Consider the following 22,595-nt stretch of genomic DNA (forward strand, 5'->3'; position numbering starts at 1 on the left):
ATGCATCACTCTCCTGTCCAGCACTCACATCCGCTCACACAGTGCGACAGTGTAGGAAGGGGAGGCATTAGGTTGGTGTTACTGAGTGGTAGAGCACATTCAAAGTTTTCAACTTGGTTAATTATTATGCTGTTAACACTGAATTTCTCCTCCGTGTGTGCGTCCGTGTGAGTGGAGGCTTAGTGCGGCTTTTACAGGTGACAGATGACGATGCCTTCAAAGTGTGCTGCTTTCTTTTTTAATTCATCCATCATCATCATCATCGTTTTTTGCTTATTATCTGTTAGATTAAGGGGGAATAAGAGGTGAATGAGGACACAAAGGAAAAAAGAAAACAAGGTGGTTAAACTCTTTAGAACGTGAAGTTAAACACATTGAAGAAGGAGAACGGATTGATGGATACCTCAATAAAAGACAAGTGGGTGTTCGAAGAGGAGCAACTGGATGGATGATTCACAGGGACAGAAGGATACTGTTGGTTAATGACTTTTGGACCTTCACACTCCCATTTTTCTGTCATCCCTCTCCCATTTATTGTTATTCTCTGTCTTAGAACAGAAGGGTAATCATTCTTGTCTTTGCAGGACACTGGCTCTTTCATTTTTCATTTTTCCATCCATTTCTCTCTCACTCTTGCTGGGCTCTATAGGTTATCTCAAGAAGGGGTGGGGTTGTAGCCTCTTGCAGTCTTCTAGTAGCATTTGGCAGCATCAGCAGAAGTGAACGGGAACTTTAAATTCTGATTTTCACATGACAACAACTCATTGGAGCCAGCCTTCATGGGTAGATAAATCTCAGGACTGTTGGTTGGTGAAGTTTGAAAATTACAGTGGAGGTATTAAAAAAAAAGGGGCGTACCAGCTTTGAAGCCTCAGTTTTGGTGCTTTAACTTTTCTCGCCATTGCAGAAATGTTGTTAATCTGCACTGTTTTAAATAGCCAGCAAGGCTCAACTTTCATGTTGCAAAGACTTGTAGTTGTAGTGAAATGTATGGGAAAAGAATGGCTTTGGCTCCTTTATTCTCTGTAAATAATTTTCTGTCAGCCGTCAACAGAGGTGTGGTCATTGATGAACAACCAGTCAATCACAGCTAGACTTTAATAAGCGGATGTGACGGCTAGCAAACGGTTGGACAACATCCTTCTGTCACTCAAAGGACGCACAACTTTAATAATACAAATTTTACGTTTCAGTACAGTTTTATTATTTACCCCTGATACTGCTACGAAGGGATAAATTAGCTATAGAGACTAAAATCATTTCTGTACCGAGCTGTTAACATGTTTATTTCACCCACATCGTTGGGCATTTTAACGTCAGAATTTTTGGACATTGACTTACTGTTAGAGCCTGCCTCAAGTGGTCATTAGAAAAACTGCAGCTTTTGGCCTTCAGAAACAAGCAGCAACCTTCTGGAATTGGAAAATAAAGCCAGTGTTGCAGTTATTCTAAACCCCATTATGGCTTTTTCCAAAACAGAATCAATCGTCATGAACTCCTGTGGAAAAACACCAGATTAAACACCTTTAAAAAGCAGGTTTTGTTGGTTGGTTTAATTTTAACTTGAATCTCTCAACAAAGCATGGACAGTCCATTTGCAAATGCAAATAAATCCATGTAGAATAATGTGTGCAGTTGTGCTGCATAAATTTAGTCTTTGTTCCCCTTCCTCTCCCTTTTATCCCAAAGGGGATAACAAGTTCAAAAAATAACTTTCGTCAAATAAATCCATGTTTATCCTTTTCACCTTGACATGCAGATATCAGTTTAAGGCTAAATCCAGAAGACAGAAATGATAACCACAAAAATAAACAGAAGCAATAGAGAGATGGTGCTGAAAAGAGTCTTCACCAATAAAATACTTGAGATGTTTGTATGCAGCATTTTTCTGTGTATCTGCAAACTTGCATGCAGACTTAGCTTGTTGCTGTGGGCAATAACAGCAACGAACCCAGAACTATTTGTGGATACGTGGAGAGAAATTTTGACTAATGTAAGAATTCCCCCATGGCGACAAGCCTACTGCCTACAGCGAATATCAGAAGGCCTGCCCTCCCCCTATACTGCTCCATCTTTATAGCAGCCTCGCTGTGGTTCTCCTCCTCCTCCACTACCACTCATGTTTCTTCTCAAAGACTCTGCCCTCTGCTGAGCCATCTGCTTCCTCAACATGCGCACAGTCGCTAACAGAAACAAAATCCTCAGCAGCGCACACATCACCTCCAAGATCATCAGACTTTGCTTTCTCAACCTCACAGACCTCCGCCGGATCTCATCACGGCTTTTTTTTGTGTGTGCATGAAATCCCATCTGGACATTGACACAAATCCTGGATCTAATAAAGAAAAGGGAGAGAAGGGGGAGCTGATTTTAGAAGATTCTTGGCATTATGACCCTGCACAAGCTGTCAAACTAACATCACAGATCTTTAACAGATCTTAAAGCCCCAATACATCTGTGCACTCTCTGAAAAGGACAAAAAGACAAGTGTTCTTCATTTTATGAGGCATCAATCAATGAGCAGGAAGGCAGGGTCACAGCTAGCTACTATTTTTTATTACTGATCAATCTGCCAGCTATGTATGTTGGCATTTGCAGGGTTTATCTGCGCTCAGAAAGCAGTCTGTTATTTTATATAATGTTGACCATGCTTACACTTGAAGTCTTTGGAGGGGACTTCAAGTGTGAGCAGGATCGACCTTATATACTATAAAGGACTTTTTGGGAGTGATGGGGTGGAGTACACCCAGGACAGGTAACCACTGGCAGTCACTAGAAACTCTAGAAACCATTACGTTCCTCACAAATACCTTCTGTTTCAGTGTTTTTGTATGTGGCATTAGTATTCTGGGCACTGTTTTGCCATTTGTATCTCTCACATCTCATACACACACACACACGCACACACACAGAGGCAGATATAAGATCAGTGAGGGGAGAGGAAGCACAGTGACAGGACAATGGACGGCAGGAAAGTGTGTCGTCCTCTCTTTGTTGCTCTGAAGGCTTCAGTGAACAGAAAATGTGAGATGGATGAAAAACAGGAAGGACAAGTGACTACAACAGTAACTGTATCTGCTGACACTTCCAGTTACACGCTTCCTTTATCACTGGAGTAAGAGTTTGAAAAAACATTAAAAACAGATGACCATAAGACATCAGTATTGTTTCAGTGTTAATCTCTCATTATGAGTTGGATCTTTGGCCCATTTCTGATCATTTTAATGCTTAAATGCTGATTTTTCTGCCACTGTTCGTCTTAATCGCTTTATGTGGGACTGCACAGCATCAACCCACATTTTGATTGGATCTGGTTTCCAAATGCAGGAAGTCTGGCTTTAGTGCAATGGATGTGAGGGAAGAAGGGGAAACTGTTATCATGGGTCAAGTAGAGGTTAACATGTCACCGTTTTTTGCTGCTCGTGCCACGCCCAAATGAAAAAAATTGTGAGTCTATGCATTTTACTAGAAGACGACAATAAAACTTGACAGAGAAAAGGAAATACAGCAACATTAAAGCTGATGAAACAGCTTATAACTTCTCTCTCACTCAAAAAAAAAAAAGGTGGCTAATCTAAAAAACGAGATGTACCAACCTATCTGTGCACCCTTAGTATAACCCAGAGACGATTACCTCAGTTATTGAGATGAAAAAAGGAATACATGAGCGTGAGAAGACATTCTTAATGCCTACGGTAATTTGCCTGTATGGGGTACCAGAGATCTGTGCTTGTGCACAAATTCTCAGACTAGTTTTCCACAGTAGCAACGTGTCCTACATTTAGTTTGTGGATATCTGATCACCCTACTCTCATCTGCTTGCAGTGTAACTGCAGCCTGAGATCCTGTGATTGATACTGAAGCCTGGAGGTATTGCTTTAGTGTTTGATATCTCATTAGTTGAATCGGTCCACAAACATCTAGCAGATGCAGCCATTTAGGACAAAATAGTCACAAAACCAACACCCTCACTTTATAGTTAAACTTCTTGAACACTCCTTTCAGTCATTTTAAAGGCTATTTATCGCAGATTAGTTAGTTTTATATTGGTTAATTGAAATCATCAAACTTTGGCAAATTGTGGCCACGGGTGAGGCTGTAGCTCAGCAGGCAGAGCAGGTCATCTACTCATTGGATGGTTGATTGTTCGATCCCTGTATGCACCTGTCTGTATACCAGAGTATCTTTGGGTAACATACTGAACCCCAAGTTGCTCTCTGATGCATTCATCGGAGTGTGATAGAATGGAAAGCACTTACGCGAAGAAAAAGTCCCTGTATGAATGGGTGTGAACGTGTGAATGAGGCGTGATGTATAAAGTGCTTCGAGCGCTCAAGTAGAGTAGAGAAACACTATGTAAAATCCAGTCCATTTAACATTTATAGAACACCTTTATTTCATTTTTTCCCCCATTTTTTAAAAACATGTTTTAAACTTTATTCTATTTAGTTTTCTAACTCTAACAAAGTTCATTTATGTGTAATTTCTACTTTACTGAGCTGTCTTGTCTCATCATACCGTCTTTATATTTTATTGAGCTATTCTACGTTTTGTTGTGTGTGTTGTATCTCAGATTTTGATTTAATTTCCCAACTCGGGATCTCTAGATGATTCATGTAACTAATGCACATTTGCTAATGTCATCAACTTTGTACAGATATAGATTGTACAGAAAAAAACAAAACAAAAAAAACTACTGGTGAATTTTTCCCTTAACATTTCATATATTGAAAATTGAATCAAGTCTTTTAATGGCATTGGTTTCTGCAGAGGCCATGAAGCTCCCAGTGCACAGTTTCTGTGCTGATGTTAATTCCAGAGGAGGTTTAGAGCTCTGCACTCACTGAGTCTGTAGACTATTACTCGACAACTCTAAATCACTTGAATTCAAAGATTCAGAGGAGAGGCCCAATACTTTTTGTCCTTTTTACTTCTTATTGGTTGTTTGGTATTATATAGACATAGACAAACCTCTTTAGTGGACATCAAAATCTTTATGGGCAGTAAAAACTTTGTTAACACATGTGGGTATTAACGGCAAAGAGCTTTGGTATTATCTGGTAATGAATGTGCTTACTTGTTATTCACATATGTATCTGAGATGTGTAATTATAAACCTTTTTGCAACTGGAAACAGTGCAAAATAGTTTCTCACAATGATGTCTCTAAAGAAATAATAGATATTTCTAGGGAGTGAGCACAGTAGTTGTGATGGACAACAGTGTCTCTGTGCCTCGGGCTGATGATTCAGCGATGTGTCTAATGGAAAGCTTTTAGCCGCTTTTGAATCTTCCCACCACTCACAGAGGAACATAAACCAACAGATCCACACAAAAAACAAACCAGCCGCTCTCTCTGGTTTTCCTCTTAACTCGAGCCACTCTGTAGCCGCATCTTTTTCAAACTTGCTTTAATGACTTGGACTGTCCTTATTATTATTTCAGTATGTTCTCCGCTCTCGCTGCTTTTTTTTCTACCTCCACTCCCTGCCCTTCTCTCTGTAGGTCAGCCTCCTGATGCTGATGCACTGGTGTTTTTGTTTCTCCTGTCTCTCTCCCATCCTTTGCCTTTTCTTTCTCACCTTTAAGTGGTCAGATACCGTAACTCCTATCTGGTGTTTATAGCAAGTATGCAGGAACTAAACGCTTTACTGAAGGCTCTACTCTGCATGCATAATGATTTATTGAGGTGTTGGGATTGTTGGGTGGGGGAGCTTGGATAATGACGGTGCTGAAATTATGGTTTGTGTCTCTCTGTGTGTCTTCCCTCCTACTATGAGGCTAATCACTGGAGATAAGCAATACTCCTGCCGTTTCATCAGTGCCGATAATCGCTACCTCTCACCATCTGTCGAGCAAAAATAATTTATTCAACCTCCATACATAACTTCTAGCTTCTGCTGTTTATTCACCGCTTTTCTAGTGAGTCTGGCGCCAACACCTGTTGTCATCCCTGCTATAAAAGGAATGGTTTGCTGACTAACAAGCTTTTAACATTTTGAAAGAACTTCACGGGAGTTTTTGCTCATTTCAAAAGTTCAGCTTGAGAACTTTTGTTACCAGCTTGCTTTCTGATATTCCTCTGTTTTTTAAATCGGGTGCTATATGTAAAAGACAAAGGCCTGCGTGAGTGTGTAATCTGTTTTTAACCTTTTGTTCTGTGTTCCTTCTAGGAAGTATAAAAGGAGCGACAATAGTGGATGCTTTGGATACCCTCTACATCATGGAGATGTTTGAAGAGTTTGATGCTGCTACTGACTGGGTGGAAAAGAGCCTTGATTTCAACGTGGTAAGTTGCGTGTGTGCTCTTGTTATGGTCAGGTATATAGCAACAATAAAATATTGAATATTATATTTTTTTGTGCAGGTAAATATTATTGTAGATTTTTTTGAATATACGATATAATTTGGAGGCTACATCGCTCACCCCTACTACCCACTGCACCACTGTGTAGCCCACAAAATGCATCCAGTATTAGTACTGCACGAGTCTCTTACTGTGCGGGTAATCAAAGGTTCTCGACAGGTGTTATGTTGAACCAGCATCCTTCTACCTTCTAAAATATATAACTCTCTGATAAATATTTAGCAGAGTAAGGCGAGTTTCAGTTGTGTCAACTAAACCGCAGCTTGTGGTTAAGTAAAAGTTATGTAAACATGAAATGAAAAAGCTGTTGGCGTAGTCGGCCTGAAACGCCTCCGAGCTGGTGTTGCTTTACAGTTAGCTTCCTCTTTGCCGTGTTAGCTCTCCTGCATGGTATGCTGAAAAACTAACATAGAACTGAGCTGACTAGATTGGCTTGCTGGCAACAATATCTCTTTTGGGATCAGAGCAATATCTGATCCAAATATCGGATTGATGCATTCGTAGAGAAAATGCCTCAAACATTTTGCACAGAAGACCAGTTTTCCTGTAGGTCAATAAAAAGGTCATTGAAGAATAAGGTTCTAAAATGTCTTTTAATTTCCTGATAATTTGCTGTAGGTATTTAATTTGAAAATGATTTTCTAAAGACTGGTAGAAAAGAGTCATAGCTCATGAATTTGACCTTTTTATACCACCATAGTGGATTATAAATTAAACAATGAAGACTTCAGCTTTAATTCAAGAGGTTTAATAAAGTATTGCATTATTACATTTTAAGAATTTCAATGCATGTAAATTTATGGTTCTTAGGCCATGCATTTTTAAATAAATTAATAAGTTGGGAAAAAAAGTGGGAAAAAAAAAATCAAATTTCATTCAAATAATCATCAGCACAAGCATTTTTTTATTTTTCCCTCTATAAAAGTGACATACATTTAACTGGGTTTCACTAAATACACCCCCCCGATCATCCATGCTCCACCTTCCCTATTTGAGAATCACTGGCTTGGCTCGTAAACAGTGGATGCAAAATCTCAACAACTTTTTTTTTTTTTAATAACTAACTCCTCACTCCCTCAGGAACTTTTCATATATAAATTCCTTACTTTAATTAAAAAAAACAAACGTGTATTAGTTCACTTTCAGTTATACAAAATAAATGTGGTGTACACATCTCTCTGTTTATATCTGGTGGCATGATCGTGTGGCGGTTAGCACTGCAAGAAGGTCCAGTCTGAGTACTTTGTGTGTGTCATTTGCAAAATCCACAATAACTGTGGTGGTTCATGTATTTGGATCTTGAAAAACGTTTGATTTGGATAATTCATGCCATGTCATAAATTATCTTCTAAGTGTTCTAAGTGTCTGGCATCTAAATAACTGCAGAGATGAAACAAAACTCAAAAAGCAGTTAGCAGCTTTGGTCAAGTGGTGCTTACACTCAGCATTGTTTAGTTTGTCATGTGACGTTGAGTTTCCTGCAACAGCAAATGAAATCATAACTGTTTGCACACAGATTTCCTGAATACAACAGTCCCACTTAAGAAAAAAAAAAAGAGTCTACCGCTGGCGGAAATCCCAAATTTAGATCACCACCTGTGTGCTGAGCTTCGAGCCAAATCAGTTCTCATTTTGAGATTTGTTCCTGACCAACACACAGGAGTGAAAATAATTTGTCGAGAAGGTGGGATGTTTACTGTCAGTCTTAAATGGTCTTACAAGAGGAGGTGTTGTGTATACAGACATTTAATTGAAAGTAAGAGAAACCACATTTGGAGGCCTGGTTTCTTTTCTGTCCATGTGTCTCCACTGAGTCATCACTTGGAATTTAAAAGCTTTTTTAATCCACAACACGCTGAATTACAGAAGTATGGATGTCTACTCAGTATAGCACACTTAAAGAAATGCTTCAAGTTGAAAGCCCCTTAGCAAGGACATATGCTTTCACGCAGCACTCCTGAGGCTGTAAAGTTTTACTGTGAGCTTATGAAAAATCGAAAAACATGTCATTACTTCCTGTAGGTCACACGATGCTACTTTCCAGTTTGAAAGGCATGTTTTTATTGGAAGTTTGAATGAATGTGATCCAGCCCATGACGTAATGTATGAAATCTAACCTTTATATAGATACATGAAAAGGTGAGCAGGTGTATAAATACATATCACAGTGAGGGCTCTTTATTGCTCTCTTAACTTGGATGTTAGATGAAGCCTCCTTGTGAGTGTATCTTAGACTGTATTTAAAAATGGATGGTACAAACACCATATTTGGAAGGGAGTGTGTAGTGCCGACTTATCGGCCTAAATACACTCCTGTAATAAGTTGTACTAAAAATGATTCACATAATACCAACAGCACAAATGAGATCCCAAAACTAAATTCAATGAGCGGATATAATAGAGCACAGAAGTGACTACAGCTATAGTGACTAGCTCAGTACTCAAGTGTTACAAAAAACTAAGGCCCATAGTGTTGTGAACTTAAGCCTTAATACTATTTAAATGGGTAAATAAAAATTCACTGATGCTAAGACCTGAAACCAGTGGCTGATGGGGAACTGGCTATGTCCATCTTTTATATACAGTCAGTGCATAAGCATTAGTTTCCCTTTATTTTAAACCAAAGATGTTACCACGTTTTTGTACATGTGTGTTAAACAGCTGCTGGATGCAGCCTATGAGCATGCACATTTATTTTATCAGCAATAACAATTTAGTTCAATTTAAAGTGCATTTCCATTCCTAAGACATAAGCTTGTGCTCATATTAAGCATAAGACACAATTTAATAAACATACTAAGCTCTAAACTGCCTGACATTCCAGTATTTAATGCAGGAAATGTATCCTCAGTGAGATTATATATAGACTAATGTAATTTTCTGCTGTCTATAAGGTTAGAAACAATTACTTGGTGTTCCAAAGAGCTCTGCTGATAATGGAACCCAATACAATAAACGTGTTACCAAAATTGTTGAAAATTATGCCACTTTGACTCTTCTGAACATCCGGAAACATCCAGGAAATTGGTGTATGGACACTGAATTCTCTTCCATAATGGTATCAATAAAAACCCAGAGGCAGAGAGCCCACGTACAGGTATAATGTTTGATATGTTGCTCTTGAGTTTTCCAGGTTTATTATTCATCAACTTGTAATTGTATGCTCATGGTCCAGGAGTTTGCTTCTAATGAGTGCATGGGAATATGTAAAGCAAACAGTGAATAATATTAAAGTGCTTTTAGAGCACTTTGTGCATGAGTTGCTCAGTATTTGCATACATTTACACAAAGGAACATGTTAAACTTTAGTTTGTAGAAAGTTGCGAGCAAGCACACGGGATCATAATTGCCACCTGGGGATTGATTCATCATATATAAATCCTGTCAACTAAAACTTCCCAGCTTTTATGACCACTCATGGAAGGGCTTATAATTCTAATAAAAGATTAGACTTAAAAGTTACAAATCTAGTGCCGATTTCTTACACAAAGTCTGATGTGGATATCTCATCTACTGTATGTAATTTCTGCTTTTGCTGATTAATTGTGTGGGCACATGTTAAAGAGTAAAACACAAACATTTCCCCTCCTTCCTTTGATGTTTGCCGTCCTCATTATAACATCCCTGTTAAGAGCTCCTCATTAGGGGGGAACAGCAAAGCAGTTTCTTTGTCTTTCTTTTAGCATGGTTCTGATATCAGATTTATGAAGTCTGATTCTGAAAACCAAAACATACATCCACCAAACATGATATATAAAAGCTCAAGTAGTGTTGTCAGTTATGCCTTCAGATCAGCTTTAATCCTCATTACTGTCTCCGAAACTGTGCATGTTTTGGATGTTTTACTCGTTGAGGTTTCCACGTCTGAATTTTTGGTACCACCGCTTTGTGCATAATCCTTCCTGATTTCCAGTATTTGCCAGCAGTCGCCCTGTCAGTCAAAAGGCATTGTAGCAGCAGGAAGCCCATTGTTTTGTGATCATTTCCTGCAGTAGCATAATGTCGAGATGTAAAGCTGATTTTGATATTCTGCTAAAATGCTTTTTAATGGGAAGGATTCTGTAGGCGGCTTTGAAACCACCCTCACAGGGGTTAAAATGTCAGCTGAGTTAGCCGATGTAAGTCTGACTTTTATTTTAAGCATCTCTAAAAAAACAACAACCCAGATTTCACTGAAATTAATCTAAGAAAACAATCAACAATCAAAAGAAAAAGTTCAACTTTATGTTTGGGTTACTCGTTTTTGAAGCAAAGGAACAAGGCAAACAAATGAAAGAGATTAAAACAACGAAAATAATAGCAGTTGTTTGAGACTTAATATTAAAGTGATGCCACTACTAATGAGCGTTTGCCATTGAAATCTGTACAAAGAGGACATGAGGTACATAGAGCATAAATATTTCTCTAATATTAGGCAAAGTCAGTATTCTCCAGTAGTTGCTGTATGCGCTTGCCAGGATTACCGTCCATCCTATAGGCCATCATCAGGCTGCCACAGAGAGGCGTACAGTCCTTAAGCTTGGATGGAGTTATCCGTTTTTTTCTATGACTATATTTGCACCACATGCAACAATATCTGGCAAGATTGGAATACTATTTTGTTCTTTAAACTCGGATAAGCCGTTAAGAAGATGGATTGATTAATGAAATTCTTCCTTAAGAGCATATGCCAGATCATCCTTTAGAGCTCCTCCCTCCTTTGTAAACCAATAGATTTTACACTTGCCTGTGGGATCACACTATCTCTGTATGCAGCGACTGGCATGGTGTCCAAAGTTTGCTGGTACCACAACACCTGAGAAAGCGTGACACCTCACTTAGAGTCTTTGGGACTTTAAGAGCCCCACTGGTAATTTATTACCATTTATTTTCACTTAAATTGCGAAGTCCTGAATCTTTTGAAAGGCAAAGAGGAATAGAGTTGGAATTGTTACACTCTTGGGACGGCTTGTTCATTACGAAACACTGAAAGAACATTTCTTGTGATGAGATAAAGGGAATTATAGGCCGGTCCAGTTATTTTTTACAACTGGCCTCGCAACATCTGTGGATACACTTTGATCTGATGAGTTGTAGCTGGGAACATTATCTCCTGGGCTCATCTTGTTTCAGTCCTTAATTAGTTCTCTGCTTGGAAAAGCCCGTGCTTAGTCAGTTTCCTGTGCGGAGTGTAATGGACCGAATGTTGCAACATCAGGAGACTTGACTGCTTGCCTGCCAGCTCTGTCAGGAGTGAGATAATGTCACACAGCTGCTGACTCAGAGGGTCATTGTCCAGCAGTTTAAAGCAGTGTTGGCTTCTTCACACAGTCACAAAACACCACAGGATGACTGCTGGCTGAAGATGTTTCAGTCTTTAAAATTAAAGTATTTTAAAAATTTTGACTTTGATGTAAAGCGTCATCTTTTAGCTTATTGCCAATAAACATTAAAACGTAGGAAGAAGTATTTATTGTACTTTTGGATTACAGCTGCCTAAGTGTTAAAACAAATAATTAAATTGTAATTAGAACGAATTAGTGCTGCAATCTCCCCACTCAATCAGTCACTAAGACTTGGGGATGAAAAAAAGACAGGACACATTTTGTGTGGCACATAATTTGTTTTTTTTCACCTCCCCCTTGCAGAGTCTGTTGTCCTATCTCTAGTCGACAGCAGTGACTTATGAGAGCTGTCAGTCAAGCACAAAAACTTCATCCGCCTCGGGAATCTGTTCATAAAGGATGGACGTGAGAGAGAAATGAAGCTTCATTGTTCGACTACTGAGACAAATGGCTATACAACGTTACAATTTTTGTTATTTTTCCCTCCATTAATTCTGCCCAGAAATAGATGTATTGTGTTTTTAAAGACGGCACACTTTATCTCCGCCTTTAAAGGCGGTTTTTGGTACCTAAAGATTTCTTTAAAAAACTTTGGAAGTCACTGCTCTTTTTCAGGCTGCCGTACGTGTGCCCTTCAAGGTGTGCGGTGCTTTGTCAGCATTCTTTTTTTTCCTGTCAAACTTGAAAACATGCTGATGAACCAACGGTCACAATAACTCAAATTTTGACACGTCTACCTTTGCATAAACTATAACAAAGGATTACATATTATTAACCAGGCAGTTCTTTAAAAAGTCATTTGTAAAAGTAATGCTTGAATAGTAGACTAGTGTTTATCTTGTGTTTTATAGCTAATTTGTTTGAATTTAATAATACTCATCACATGAGACTCATCACATGAGAGCAATGACACTCAAATAATACTCAGTTAAAATTTTTGTCTAACATTGTTTATTATATTTAAAAAAACTCTTTGTGAGTCACCTCTATGGATAAATTTCTAATGCTTATTCAAATCCAGAGTTTTGCTGATTGTTCTTTAACAGAAAAAAAGCATAATAGTCATACAAATAGACAAATATCGCCATTACTATTAGTCTTTACCATTAGATGTGATTTCTGTTTTCCCCAGTATCCTCTGAATAGGGTAGTTTTTAGTGTCAGAGACGTTACTTGTTCTGTCTTGGATCTCCTGAACAATTTTTGTCCATTCCAGTGATTGTTGGAAAGTCTTCACGCAACCATTTCTTAGTTATTTCTTTCCCAGGTGCAGTTTTTAAGTATCTGTCTGGTTTTTTGAGTACAGTTGGCAGATTCCCCAAACACATAACATTAAAATCAAAGTTGATCTATGGGCAGACTGATGATCTTTCTGTTTCCACATTCAGCCAGTCAGAGTAAACCAAAGAATGGTCCTGAAAGACTTCAGGAAGTGTCTTTTTTTTAATATCAGTTTTGCTAACTAAACACTAAAGCAACATCTTGAATGGGCTGCCCACAGGGGCCCATAATGTTGGACCGATAATCCTGTTAAAATGCTCCAAAATAGGAAGGAGAGCTGTGACTCCAGGCTGTTGGCTACATTTGAGCACACCTGTCAGACAGAGCGTCCACTATGCAAACGGATGACATTCAACAGTCATGGGGAAATTACCTGCAGAGATCAAAGACATTTTTGTACCAGGCTGTAAACATACTGTGAGGGTTGCTGGATTGCTGCCCGGGAAGAATATGTTTCGGATGGTTTGGAAAATTTGGTGCTGGTTCTCAACTAAAAACAGTTGGTAGATCCCTTCTTTAATGTAACATCCTCAGCCATACACAAAGCATGGCTAACCCTAGTTATTCGAAACTTCTGAAACTTTTAGTGAGGGAATTTCCTTCTTCTTGGTCTGTGAGAGATCACTTACCAGAGTCACCCCACCCCACCCCCAATCTGGAGAAACCGAGTTCTTCCCTCTTCTGAGCTTGCCTCGCATAGTTAACATGCCTTAACTCCTTTATAAAACCTGCCACATACCTAATGTTGTGCATTCAAGGAGTGACCCATGGAAAGGAGCGTGCAGCACACATGATTTGCTTCAGTATAAATGCTCCTTGTTATCGCATCCTTACATATGTCAACCGGTGTAACAGTCCTCTTTTGTCCTTGGCCAAGCGTGCTTGCCAAGTGCTTCTGCGCAAGTTTGCTGAATGTCCTCCCTGCACGAGTGAACCTGATCTCATAAGATTTCCACAACCCTACTCATGCGGCGTACTTGCACGCCTCCTGAGCAGATGCTTTCATGCAAACACTTTGTGGGATAAGCCACTTTCTCTTTCATTCATCCTGGCTCAGTTTTAACACACTCATTGGGCTACTCGGTCATTTGTAGCAGCACGGAGAAACCTAGTATTCAAATTTATTCAGCTGTTTACAGCATCAGCCTGAAAATATCTGTCTAGACTGTGAAAAGCTCACCTCTGTCTACTCCTCCCTGAGGCCAAGAAGAAGCCCAGGAACGTTTCAGTTTTGAGTTTTCTGCTTTCTTAGCTCGCTGTTTGTGGGAGAAGAAATGTGTATTCATGAGTAGTTCGCGGTTATATTTCGTCTCATATTTCTTTTCTTTTGTCTTTGTCGCAGAACGCAGAAGTGTCGGTGTTTGAGGTGAACATCAGATTTGTTGGAGGTCTGCTGTCCGCCTACTACTTGTCTGGAAAAGAGGTAAGTAGAGAAATAAACCTTCCTGTGTTTTGCTTTTATTTATTTATTTGTTTTTCTGCCACCTCTGCATTGAATGAAACTTTGGGGAGTCTTTGGGGAATCTCAGCCTGTAGTCTGATTGATGAAACAGATGGTAGAGTAGAGACTGAATGAATTAATGTTTTCATGTGCTCAAAATCTTTGGCATTATCCCCTTTAATAGCTGGTGCAGTTAGATGCCTCCCATATGGCAGGGTGAATTTAAGGTCTTCGTTTGAGTACCGTTGCTCCATCATCTAATTTGATTGATTTGCTTCCAGCCTTCCTATGGGTGGAAGATTAACTTCTGCGTTGTTGTTCTTGGATCTTGTCTTCTGTAGCGCCTTTTCGCTATTAACAGTTCTATTTCATGTGCTTTAAATACTGAAAGCTGTTGTATTATTAAAGAGTTGAGCAGGGAATTTGCTTATAGACAAAGAACCTTTAGAGGAACTACTGCAGGGACCAGGGCCTGAATTAAGTTCTGGAATCACCCCCTAATGTCCTTACTTTGGTGCTGGTACTTTAGGTTTGTGGCTTACACCACCAAAATTTGCAACCGGTCAATCTTCTGCATTACCACAACCTTCTGGACTTTACTGGAGACCAGTGGCATTCAGCAAATCATGAATAGAAATCTATGGGAGAATTCTGAAATGCCAATGATGGTTGGTTATCTGCTTCCAGTGAGCCATCAACAGACAAAATGGGAAAACACATGACACATGCGAACATTAAGCCTTACACCACTTTCGGCTGTGTGGTGGCAGCCATGACTGTCTCCCCTTTATAGTTTATTAAATATACTTTGTTTTACTTTTTCGTTGCATATTAAATCCACAGTGCAAATTAGCGCAGCATTTGTTCAGTGTTCTGGTTGGATAAGCACAGATACTGTCTGCATTTTGAATTTCTTTCTCTTAATGAAGCTGTAATGTTGTGAAACTATGTGCAAGTGTAGTAGAAGTGCAATTTTAATAAAAACCAACCAGATTTTACTGCTGTTTTTATGTCAGTGTGACCGAACGGCTTCAAAATAACTGCCCGGAAGTATTTCAGAGATGGCTGCTGAGTGGAAAGGCTTGCTTCAGGAACACATGTGAGGAAAATATAAGCCGAAATTGGCCAGCAGAGTATCTCACTCATGTTTACAGTGGCCTGAAAGGTGTAAGAGGCAGCATTATGCAGTTATTCAGCCTGACACAATTCTGTGAATGACTTCAAAGAGCTGCTATTTAACTCTATTCCTATGCAGTGGGGTTCATTAGCGACCTTTGCAGGAGTGGATATCAGCCAGATGGCAGCTAAGGAAAATGTAGGCTGATTTAAATCTCAGTTCAGTTGGATTTCTTTATGTTCTACAGTAATATTTCACAGACACCTGAACCATGTTTTCATTTAGTTGTTAGCTTGTCTTTCACTTACTTTATTTAAGTTTGTCTCACAGTCTTTTGGGGGAAAAGAAGTTGCTGTGGCCTCTTTTAGATGAAGTTTTGGCTGTGCACAAAATTGGTTCAAGTTTGCCTTTGATGCTTTCTGCCAGACGGGCTCTGTAAGATGTTAAAGATCCTGCCAGTGAGGTTACTTTTCTTGAAAATGTGTGTTTTAACCCAAACCCTGAGATCTTCTTCCAAATCTAACCAAGTTGTTTTTGTTGCCAGACTGGAAACTTCTCTCACTTGTACAAAAATAAGGTTTAAAGCAGCTATCCCTTTGTCATATGTCAGCAGACTAATTTTCCACTTCTCTGCTGGTGTTTACATTGAAATGCAGCCAGTCATGTGGTCTGAAGCAACTTTTACTTTCTTCTGTAGTAAAAGAGTGAAAGTTCAGGACACTTGGGGTCAGCGCTCTGCTTGACTTTATAGGTGAAAGGGAACTGAGCGGTGGTGTTCCCTCCACCCTCAGGGACTGAATATGTCCTGAAGTGTCTGAGTGCTGAAAAACTATTTCTGCAGCCTTGTTTTATGCAGGAAAAACGAGCAAGGAGGGAGATTCCACAGGGCTTCTCACTTTACTCATAGTGCCAGACCTGTTGTGCTTGTGTGCATGTGTATAAATCTGCTCAGCGACAAGAGGCTGTGAAAATGACACCAGCAGGGTATTGCGCTACTCTGCCGATGCAGAAGTGGTGTCTTAAACTCAGTTTTTTCTTGATGCCATATCTCCTTCGTCTCTTCAGCTTATGACATTCAGTCTCTAAATGAATGATGAAGCCCCACTAAAGAACAGATAATTCTGCACATCATTACAGCCCCAAAAACCTGATACCAGCATAAGCATACCCCATACCCCAAAGATCTTCACAGTTGATTCCTGTTTTTTAGACTGATGTCACCAAGTGGGATTTTCCTTTAAGTGGCTTCTTCATTACCGCTGACACTTCAGCAGTAATCAGTTCTTTACATGCAGGTATACACCCTAATCTACATCTTCATCCCGGCAGTGAATGAACGCCGCTTGTGAGGCTAAGCGCTTCTTTATTAGCAGAGGGAGGCGGTGTGGGCAGAAGTCAGACTGGAGAGCCAAACCCATTTCCAAGTTCAGTGAGCATTTCCATGCTTCACCACACACAGAAAATCTGGAGGAATATTATTTCTTACTTCAGATGTATGGATCATGACATAAAGCTAAACAGTAAAACTAATAAGAACAGCGAGCGCTACTTAAAGAGTGCAAAGTGGTTAAGTTGTAAGAAGACAATAGTTTAATCTTTCCTACTTTGAGTCCTAAAGCTGATAACAAAGTGGGCAGTATAATACTAATGACAGTGTGAGCCTATGTGTGTGTCACCATAGTAAAGCTTTTGCATAACCATATGTGAGTTATTCTTTCTTTTTTTGTTGTTGTTTTTCTGTTTTTTTTTTATTATCCCTCAGTCATAAAAAGGTGATTGGGTATTGTTGTCACCACACCGGGTGGGTGGGTGGACAGAGTGGACACTAAAATTTGTGGACACAAAAACTTGATAAATATGTCTCTAAGGATTTTCAAATGGATACCATAAGTGTATCTGTAAAAAATCTCAAATGAGGTTGAACCTTGGTGACCTTGGCCTCAAGGTCAAGGTCAGAGGTCAAGTTTTCTTAACTCAAGAAGGAAGTAAGCTTTGATTTTCAAATATATACGGGTGGCTGTAGCTCAGGTGGCAGAGCAGGTCAGCCACTAACCAGAACGTTGGTGGTTCGGTCCCAGGCTGCTTCAGGCTGCATGCCAAATATTCTTGGGCAAAAAGGTCCGGCAGCCTCGCCTCTGTCAGTGCGCCCCAGGGCAGCTGTGGCTACAATGTAGCTTGCCATCACCAATGTGGGTGAATGACTGAATGTAGTGTAAAGGGCTTTGGGGTCCTTAGGGACTAAGTATACAAATACAGGATATTTACCATATTATAGGAGCAACTACTAGAAGGGTCAGGGGTAGCTCTGGCAGCCGTCAGTACATTTTTTCCCACCCGCTATTTGTCTGTGGTGGGTTTGGCTACAGTGTGGTTCAAGAGGTAGAGCACAAGGTCAGAGGTTTGATCCCCAGCTGCTCTGGTCTGCATGTAAAATGTGCTTTGGCCAGTAACTGAACTCTAAAATTGCCCCGATTCAGCCATCAGAGTATCAATGTGTAAGGTAGAAAATGTTTGAAGGTATTCAAAAAAACCTAAAAAAACCCCCAACATTTTTTAATGTTTAGAAAGCTGATAGCAAGCTTCCTGCATTAATCTTTATTGGCAGCCATAATAATGAGAAAATTCGAAGCTTTTGGTATCATCTGAACTGATTATCCTCTCAACATGAGCGAGACAGTGAATTGAAAACTGACTCCCCATCTTTCTCACTCACAGTCACTCTTAGATCCATTTCTTTTATGAGTGTCGCTCAGTTCACCATCCTCTTCTATTTCATTGCCGCTACACAAGGTCCCATTCATTCACCTCAAGGTCAGGGTTGTCTCATGGATAGATGGCCAACAGGTAGCCTCGGAGGACTGAAAGCATGTGATAGTGAAGATGACTGAATGTGGGTAGTGGTGATGCTCTGAATGTCCGTCAGTGTATGGTTGCAAAACTGCTGGGTAAAACTGCTTTCATGGCTTATGCAGGCTTATGCTTTAAATACACATGTTCAATTGCTCATAAATGTAAATGTCTAATCAGGCATTTAGTCATGGCAACATGGTTAAGATGACTTGATGAAGTTCAAATGGAAAGGAAGTTCACGTGAGTGATTTTGTAGCACGGATGTCAGAAACTGCTGATCTGCTGGGATTTTCCTGCACAACTATCTCTCGGGTTCAGAAACAGTCAGAAACAAGACTGTCTAGACTGCCTCGAACTGTAACTCAAACAATCGCTCATGGCAACCAAAGTATGCAGAAGAGCCTCTGGATGCTCAACACATTGGACCTTGAAGCAGAAGACGACAACTGGTGCCCCTCCTGTCAGCTAAGAACAAGAAACTCAGGCTACAGTTCACATAGACTCACTAAAACTGGACAATAGACGATTGGAAAAATCTGATGTGACTTGATTTCATCTTTTGATCATCGATTGATCATCTCAAACTGGTTTCTGGCACGAGAATGAGTTCACTGTACTCAAATGGCTGTCACAGTCACCAGATGGCATAGAGTTGCCCTGTCAACATGGACCTAAATCTCTGAGGAATTTTCTCAAAACCTTATTGAGTCTATAAAGCAGTTCTTAGGGCAAAGAGGGCCAAACACAATACTAGCAAGGGTTTGAATCTAATGGAAAAAAGATGTGCTCCGTGCTAAAAAACAGTTAAAGTTAAATTCCATCCCAAAGAAAACAAAAATCTATATTGTCTTACAGGTGAAGTTTAAAGCAGAAAACACAAAATTTGAATTTGTGTTTTTCATTTTCACTGCTGGTAGAATTACAGACCTTTAATTCTTCATTTTCACCTAGCGCATTAGAAGTTTTCTAGATGAGTCCAGTTCTTCTCACCTACAGGCTTAAACTCCCACTACCCACATCCAGGTACATTATGTGGAGAGATATTTTTATAACAATTGAACACTTGATAGACATTATGTAACTTCCAATTCAGAGTAGCCAAAGAAGATACTTTTTAAAGCGTGAGGCAGCCAGATGAATACAGAAAATAATACTGTAGATAAGATCATGACCTTAGAAAGTATTCCGCCTCTTGACTTTGTCTGCATTTTCTAGTGTTGTCGTCTGAATTGAAAATGAATTCATTAGAGATAGGAGACCTTGTCAACAGCCCACTCAGCATATTCAGAAATGATCCTTTCAGTTAAACAAAACCTCCCTTAAATGCATCAAAGTGTCCGCTCTGACCAGTGCAGGTCTGTGTGAGGCCTTTTATTTGTATTTTAATGTATTAGTATTAAAAAAATGCTATAGAGTGTAGTGACAACCTAGTGCTTGCTTTAGTACATGTACGAATAAAATACAATGGTCATGTTTGAAGACTAGAGTTTATATTCAGAGTTTTTACATAATGTCACACCATTATGTGACAAAACAGGTTTTTCTTCTTCTTGCCTTTCAAGTATATTTACTAGTTTTTGTTCAGCAAGGATAGTTTTTAATTCAGATGCAGTCACTAAACTTCTTAAGAATAATAAGAATAAGAATAACTTTATTTATCCCGAGGGAAATTTTTTTGTCATGTACATACTCAAAGTATAGGACTGCATGTGCACATGCTTCTTCAACCCCTTTCAAACAAGTCCTGTTGACCAGTTGCAGAAATCCCTTCTCCACAGCAACTCAGATTGTCAGTTGTTGGGTCATCTAAACTGACACTGGTGAGAATTTTAAATGGATCGAGCTTTTGAAGTTTTTCGCTTGATCTTATGACGTCTGCACTCTTGCAAATGAGATTTTTAATCTCAAGAGTATTGTTGTGCCATGAAGTGAAGTTTAAGTTAATAAAAAGTTCTAATGACCCTGAAACTAATGAGTGATCTTAGATAGCTGGCTAACCTTTGCTAATTAGAACTCACCACTGCAATAAAGAATATCCTGTCCTCCACCTCCCAACCAGCAGAATTATTGACCCGTCTCTATTGAAAATACATGGAACGGATTCTCCAAGGGATAATGTGTAAATCTTCTTCAAAGTGGAGCTCTGGCAGGAACTTTGCTCCTGTTAGTGACTGAAATACTGCAGCAGCTGCTGTACACCTGCACATGTACAGAAATCTGTGTTTTCATTTTTTCAGGAAGGATTTTGAGAGTGCCTTTATTAGATGGTTACAGCTAGATGACAGGAAAGTAAAGGAGAGAGCGCCGGGAGGTGACAAGCAGGAAATGGCCTGCAAAATCGAACCCAGGCTGCACAGCATCTGCGCGTGTGGTGTGAATTCCACCAGGTGAGCTGTAGGGTGTCTGATAATTGGTAGGGCTTTGCTGCATTCATGTGGAGTGTCCAGCACTGGCCAGCATGCTGTAAAACTTTTTTCTTCTTTTTGCCTTTCAAGGCTCCGTGACAAAAAAACAAAGAACTTGAATAAAATGAACTCAATACTCAAAAAAATAAAATAACATGAAATAAAAAAAAACCTTGCAAAGGCCTACACCTGGAGGTCTTAAGGTGTTTTCATGTGAGATGTTTAATGGGTGTTAAGGCTGAAGAGCCAAGAACACCCGAAAGGTCACTTTAAATGTTGAAATATCTTTTATATCAAAAAGCCTTAAATAGGAATAAATTTTTTTAATTGTAGCTGCTGAAAACAATTAAAATTTTAAATCTAAGGCCTGTTGGTGATTGGGCTTGGATGTGAAAACCAGTTTTTGAAAGTTTAGAAGATGAAATTAAATGAGGTGTCAGTTAAAGTCAGGTGTCATGTTTTAGGAGCATTCAGCAGCTTTTATCCATTTTGGAGTCTTCGCCAGTCTCGACAACATCCGTCTTGAAAGCAATCTGAACTGAAATGCATTTTGCAGTTCTGCTTACAGCCTAAATTTTGGGACAGAGGAGAGATTGTTGTCTTGACGAGTGTGATAAACCAGGAGAGAGCGGTGAAAAGTGCCAAAGACGCCCAGAAGGAGCAGCTAGAGGAGCAGAGGGACTCTGTGTCTTTGGCTCTGACTCAGAAACACTGACTCTTTGATGAAAATTTGATCAGAAAAGTACACCCGGTACTGGCTGTATGCACCCTACTGGCAAGCTTTTAACGTCTCCGGCTGCATACAGATGTTAGCATGTGACCTCATCTACTGACGAAAGGGGGGGGGGAGTGGATTTGTAAACAAAGTATAGAAAGGTGTGCAAAGTATAAGGCTTCCAGTCATCTTCATAATCAAAGCTAAGTGCTTAAAGTGGGGGTAAGACAAAGAAAGGACAAACTGAGTAAGAAATGTGAGCAGGTAAGCTGAGAGAGTGAGAGAATAGGAAGAAGGAAGCAGTGCATGAAGGAAGATATTGTCTGTGGGAGACCTGAAAGGAGTGTGGAAAGAGGTGATGATGGATGGAGGAACGAAACTGAAAGCAGTGATGGAAAAAGTCTGAAATAATACAAAATAGAAAATCAAGCGGCTGGTGCTGTGTCCCAGCTTCATCCACACAATAAAAGCAAAGAGAGGAATTTTGAATTGTAATGTGTAAAATTTAAATTACAGCTTTGGAAGAATTAACACGTCCTCGCTGTGAAAATCTAATTAAATTTTGCATTATTCATTGTAAGAAGAGATTTTCATCCTCTTCAAACCTTTATTCCACAGTGATTAGAATGAATTGAAGTGATGAATCCTGATTATGATGAAAACTAATCCCAATCTCCTTTAGTTGTGTCTGACAGAGTAATCTGATGATTGCAGGGATGAGTGTCCCAGCTGCTTACCCCATCCCTTAAACCAACACAGATTAAACTGAAAAATCCTGTCACTCGATAACAAACCTAGACACTCGACTCTCGGGTGTGTTGTGGACCTCTTTCAAAGACAGATGCCAAAAATAATCATATTTATCTAAAAGTAATGTAAAAACTGATCCTGTTGTCTTTGCAACTTTGCTTGTAGAAGACAGAGCATCCACACTCACGTGATATACAAATGTAATGGTGCAGAATTCGACCAAACCATCCTGACATTGACAGTATAGGTGGTGTTAGGAAATAGAGCCTTAGTAATGGTTAAAAAAGGGGTACGTGTAACTAGTTGACTAGACGATTTAGTGTTGCTGTTAATCGGTTAAGAATTA

The 22,595-nt window shown here is 39.5% G+C and overlaps 1 protein-coding gene across 1 annotated transcript in view; it reads left to right on the forward strand.

The window, feature by feature from the left end:
* man1a1 (mannosidase, alpha, class 1A, member 1) overlaps positions 1-22,595 on the forward strand; it is a 148,200-nt gene that overhangs the window by 55,216 nt on the left and 70,389 nt on the right. Inside the window, exons 3-4 of the mRNA XM_003456632.5 lie at positions 6,173-6,288; positions 14,314-14,394. Of these exons, the coding sequence (XP_003456680.1) occupies positions 6,173-6,288; positions 14,314-14,394 (197 nt within the window). The remainder of the gene's footprint in view (positions 1-6,172; positions 6,289-14,313; positions 14,395-22,595) is intronic.

Source organism: Oreochromis niloticus, linkage group LG15 (genome assembly GCF_001858045.2).
Source record: "Oreochromis niloticus isolate F11D_XX linkage group LG15, O_niloticus_UMD_NMBU, whole genome shotgun sequence".
Lineage (NCBI taxonomy): Eukaryota > Metazoa > Chordata > Actinopteri > Cichliformes > Cichlidae > Oreochromis > Oreochromis niloticus.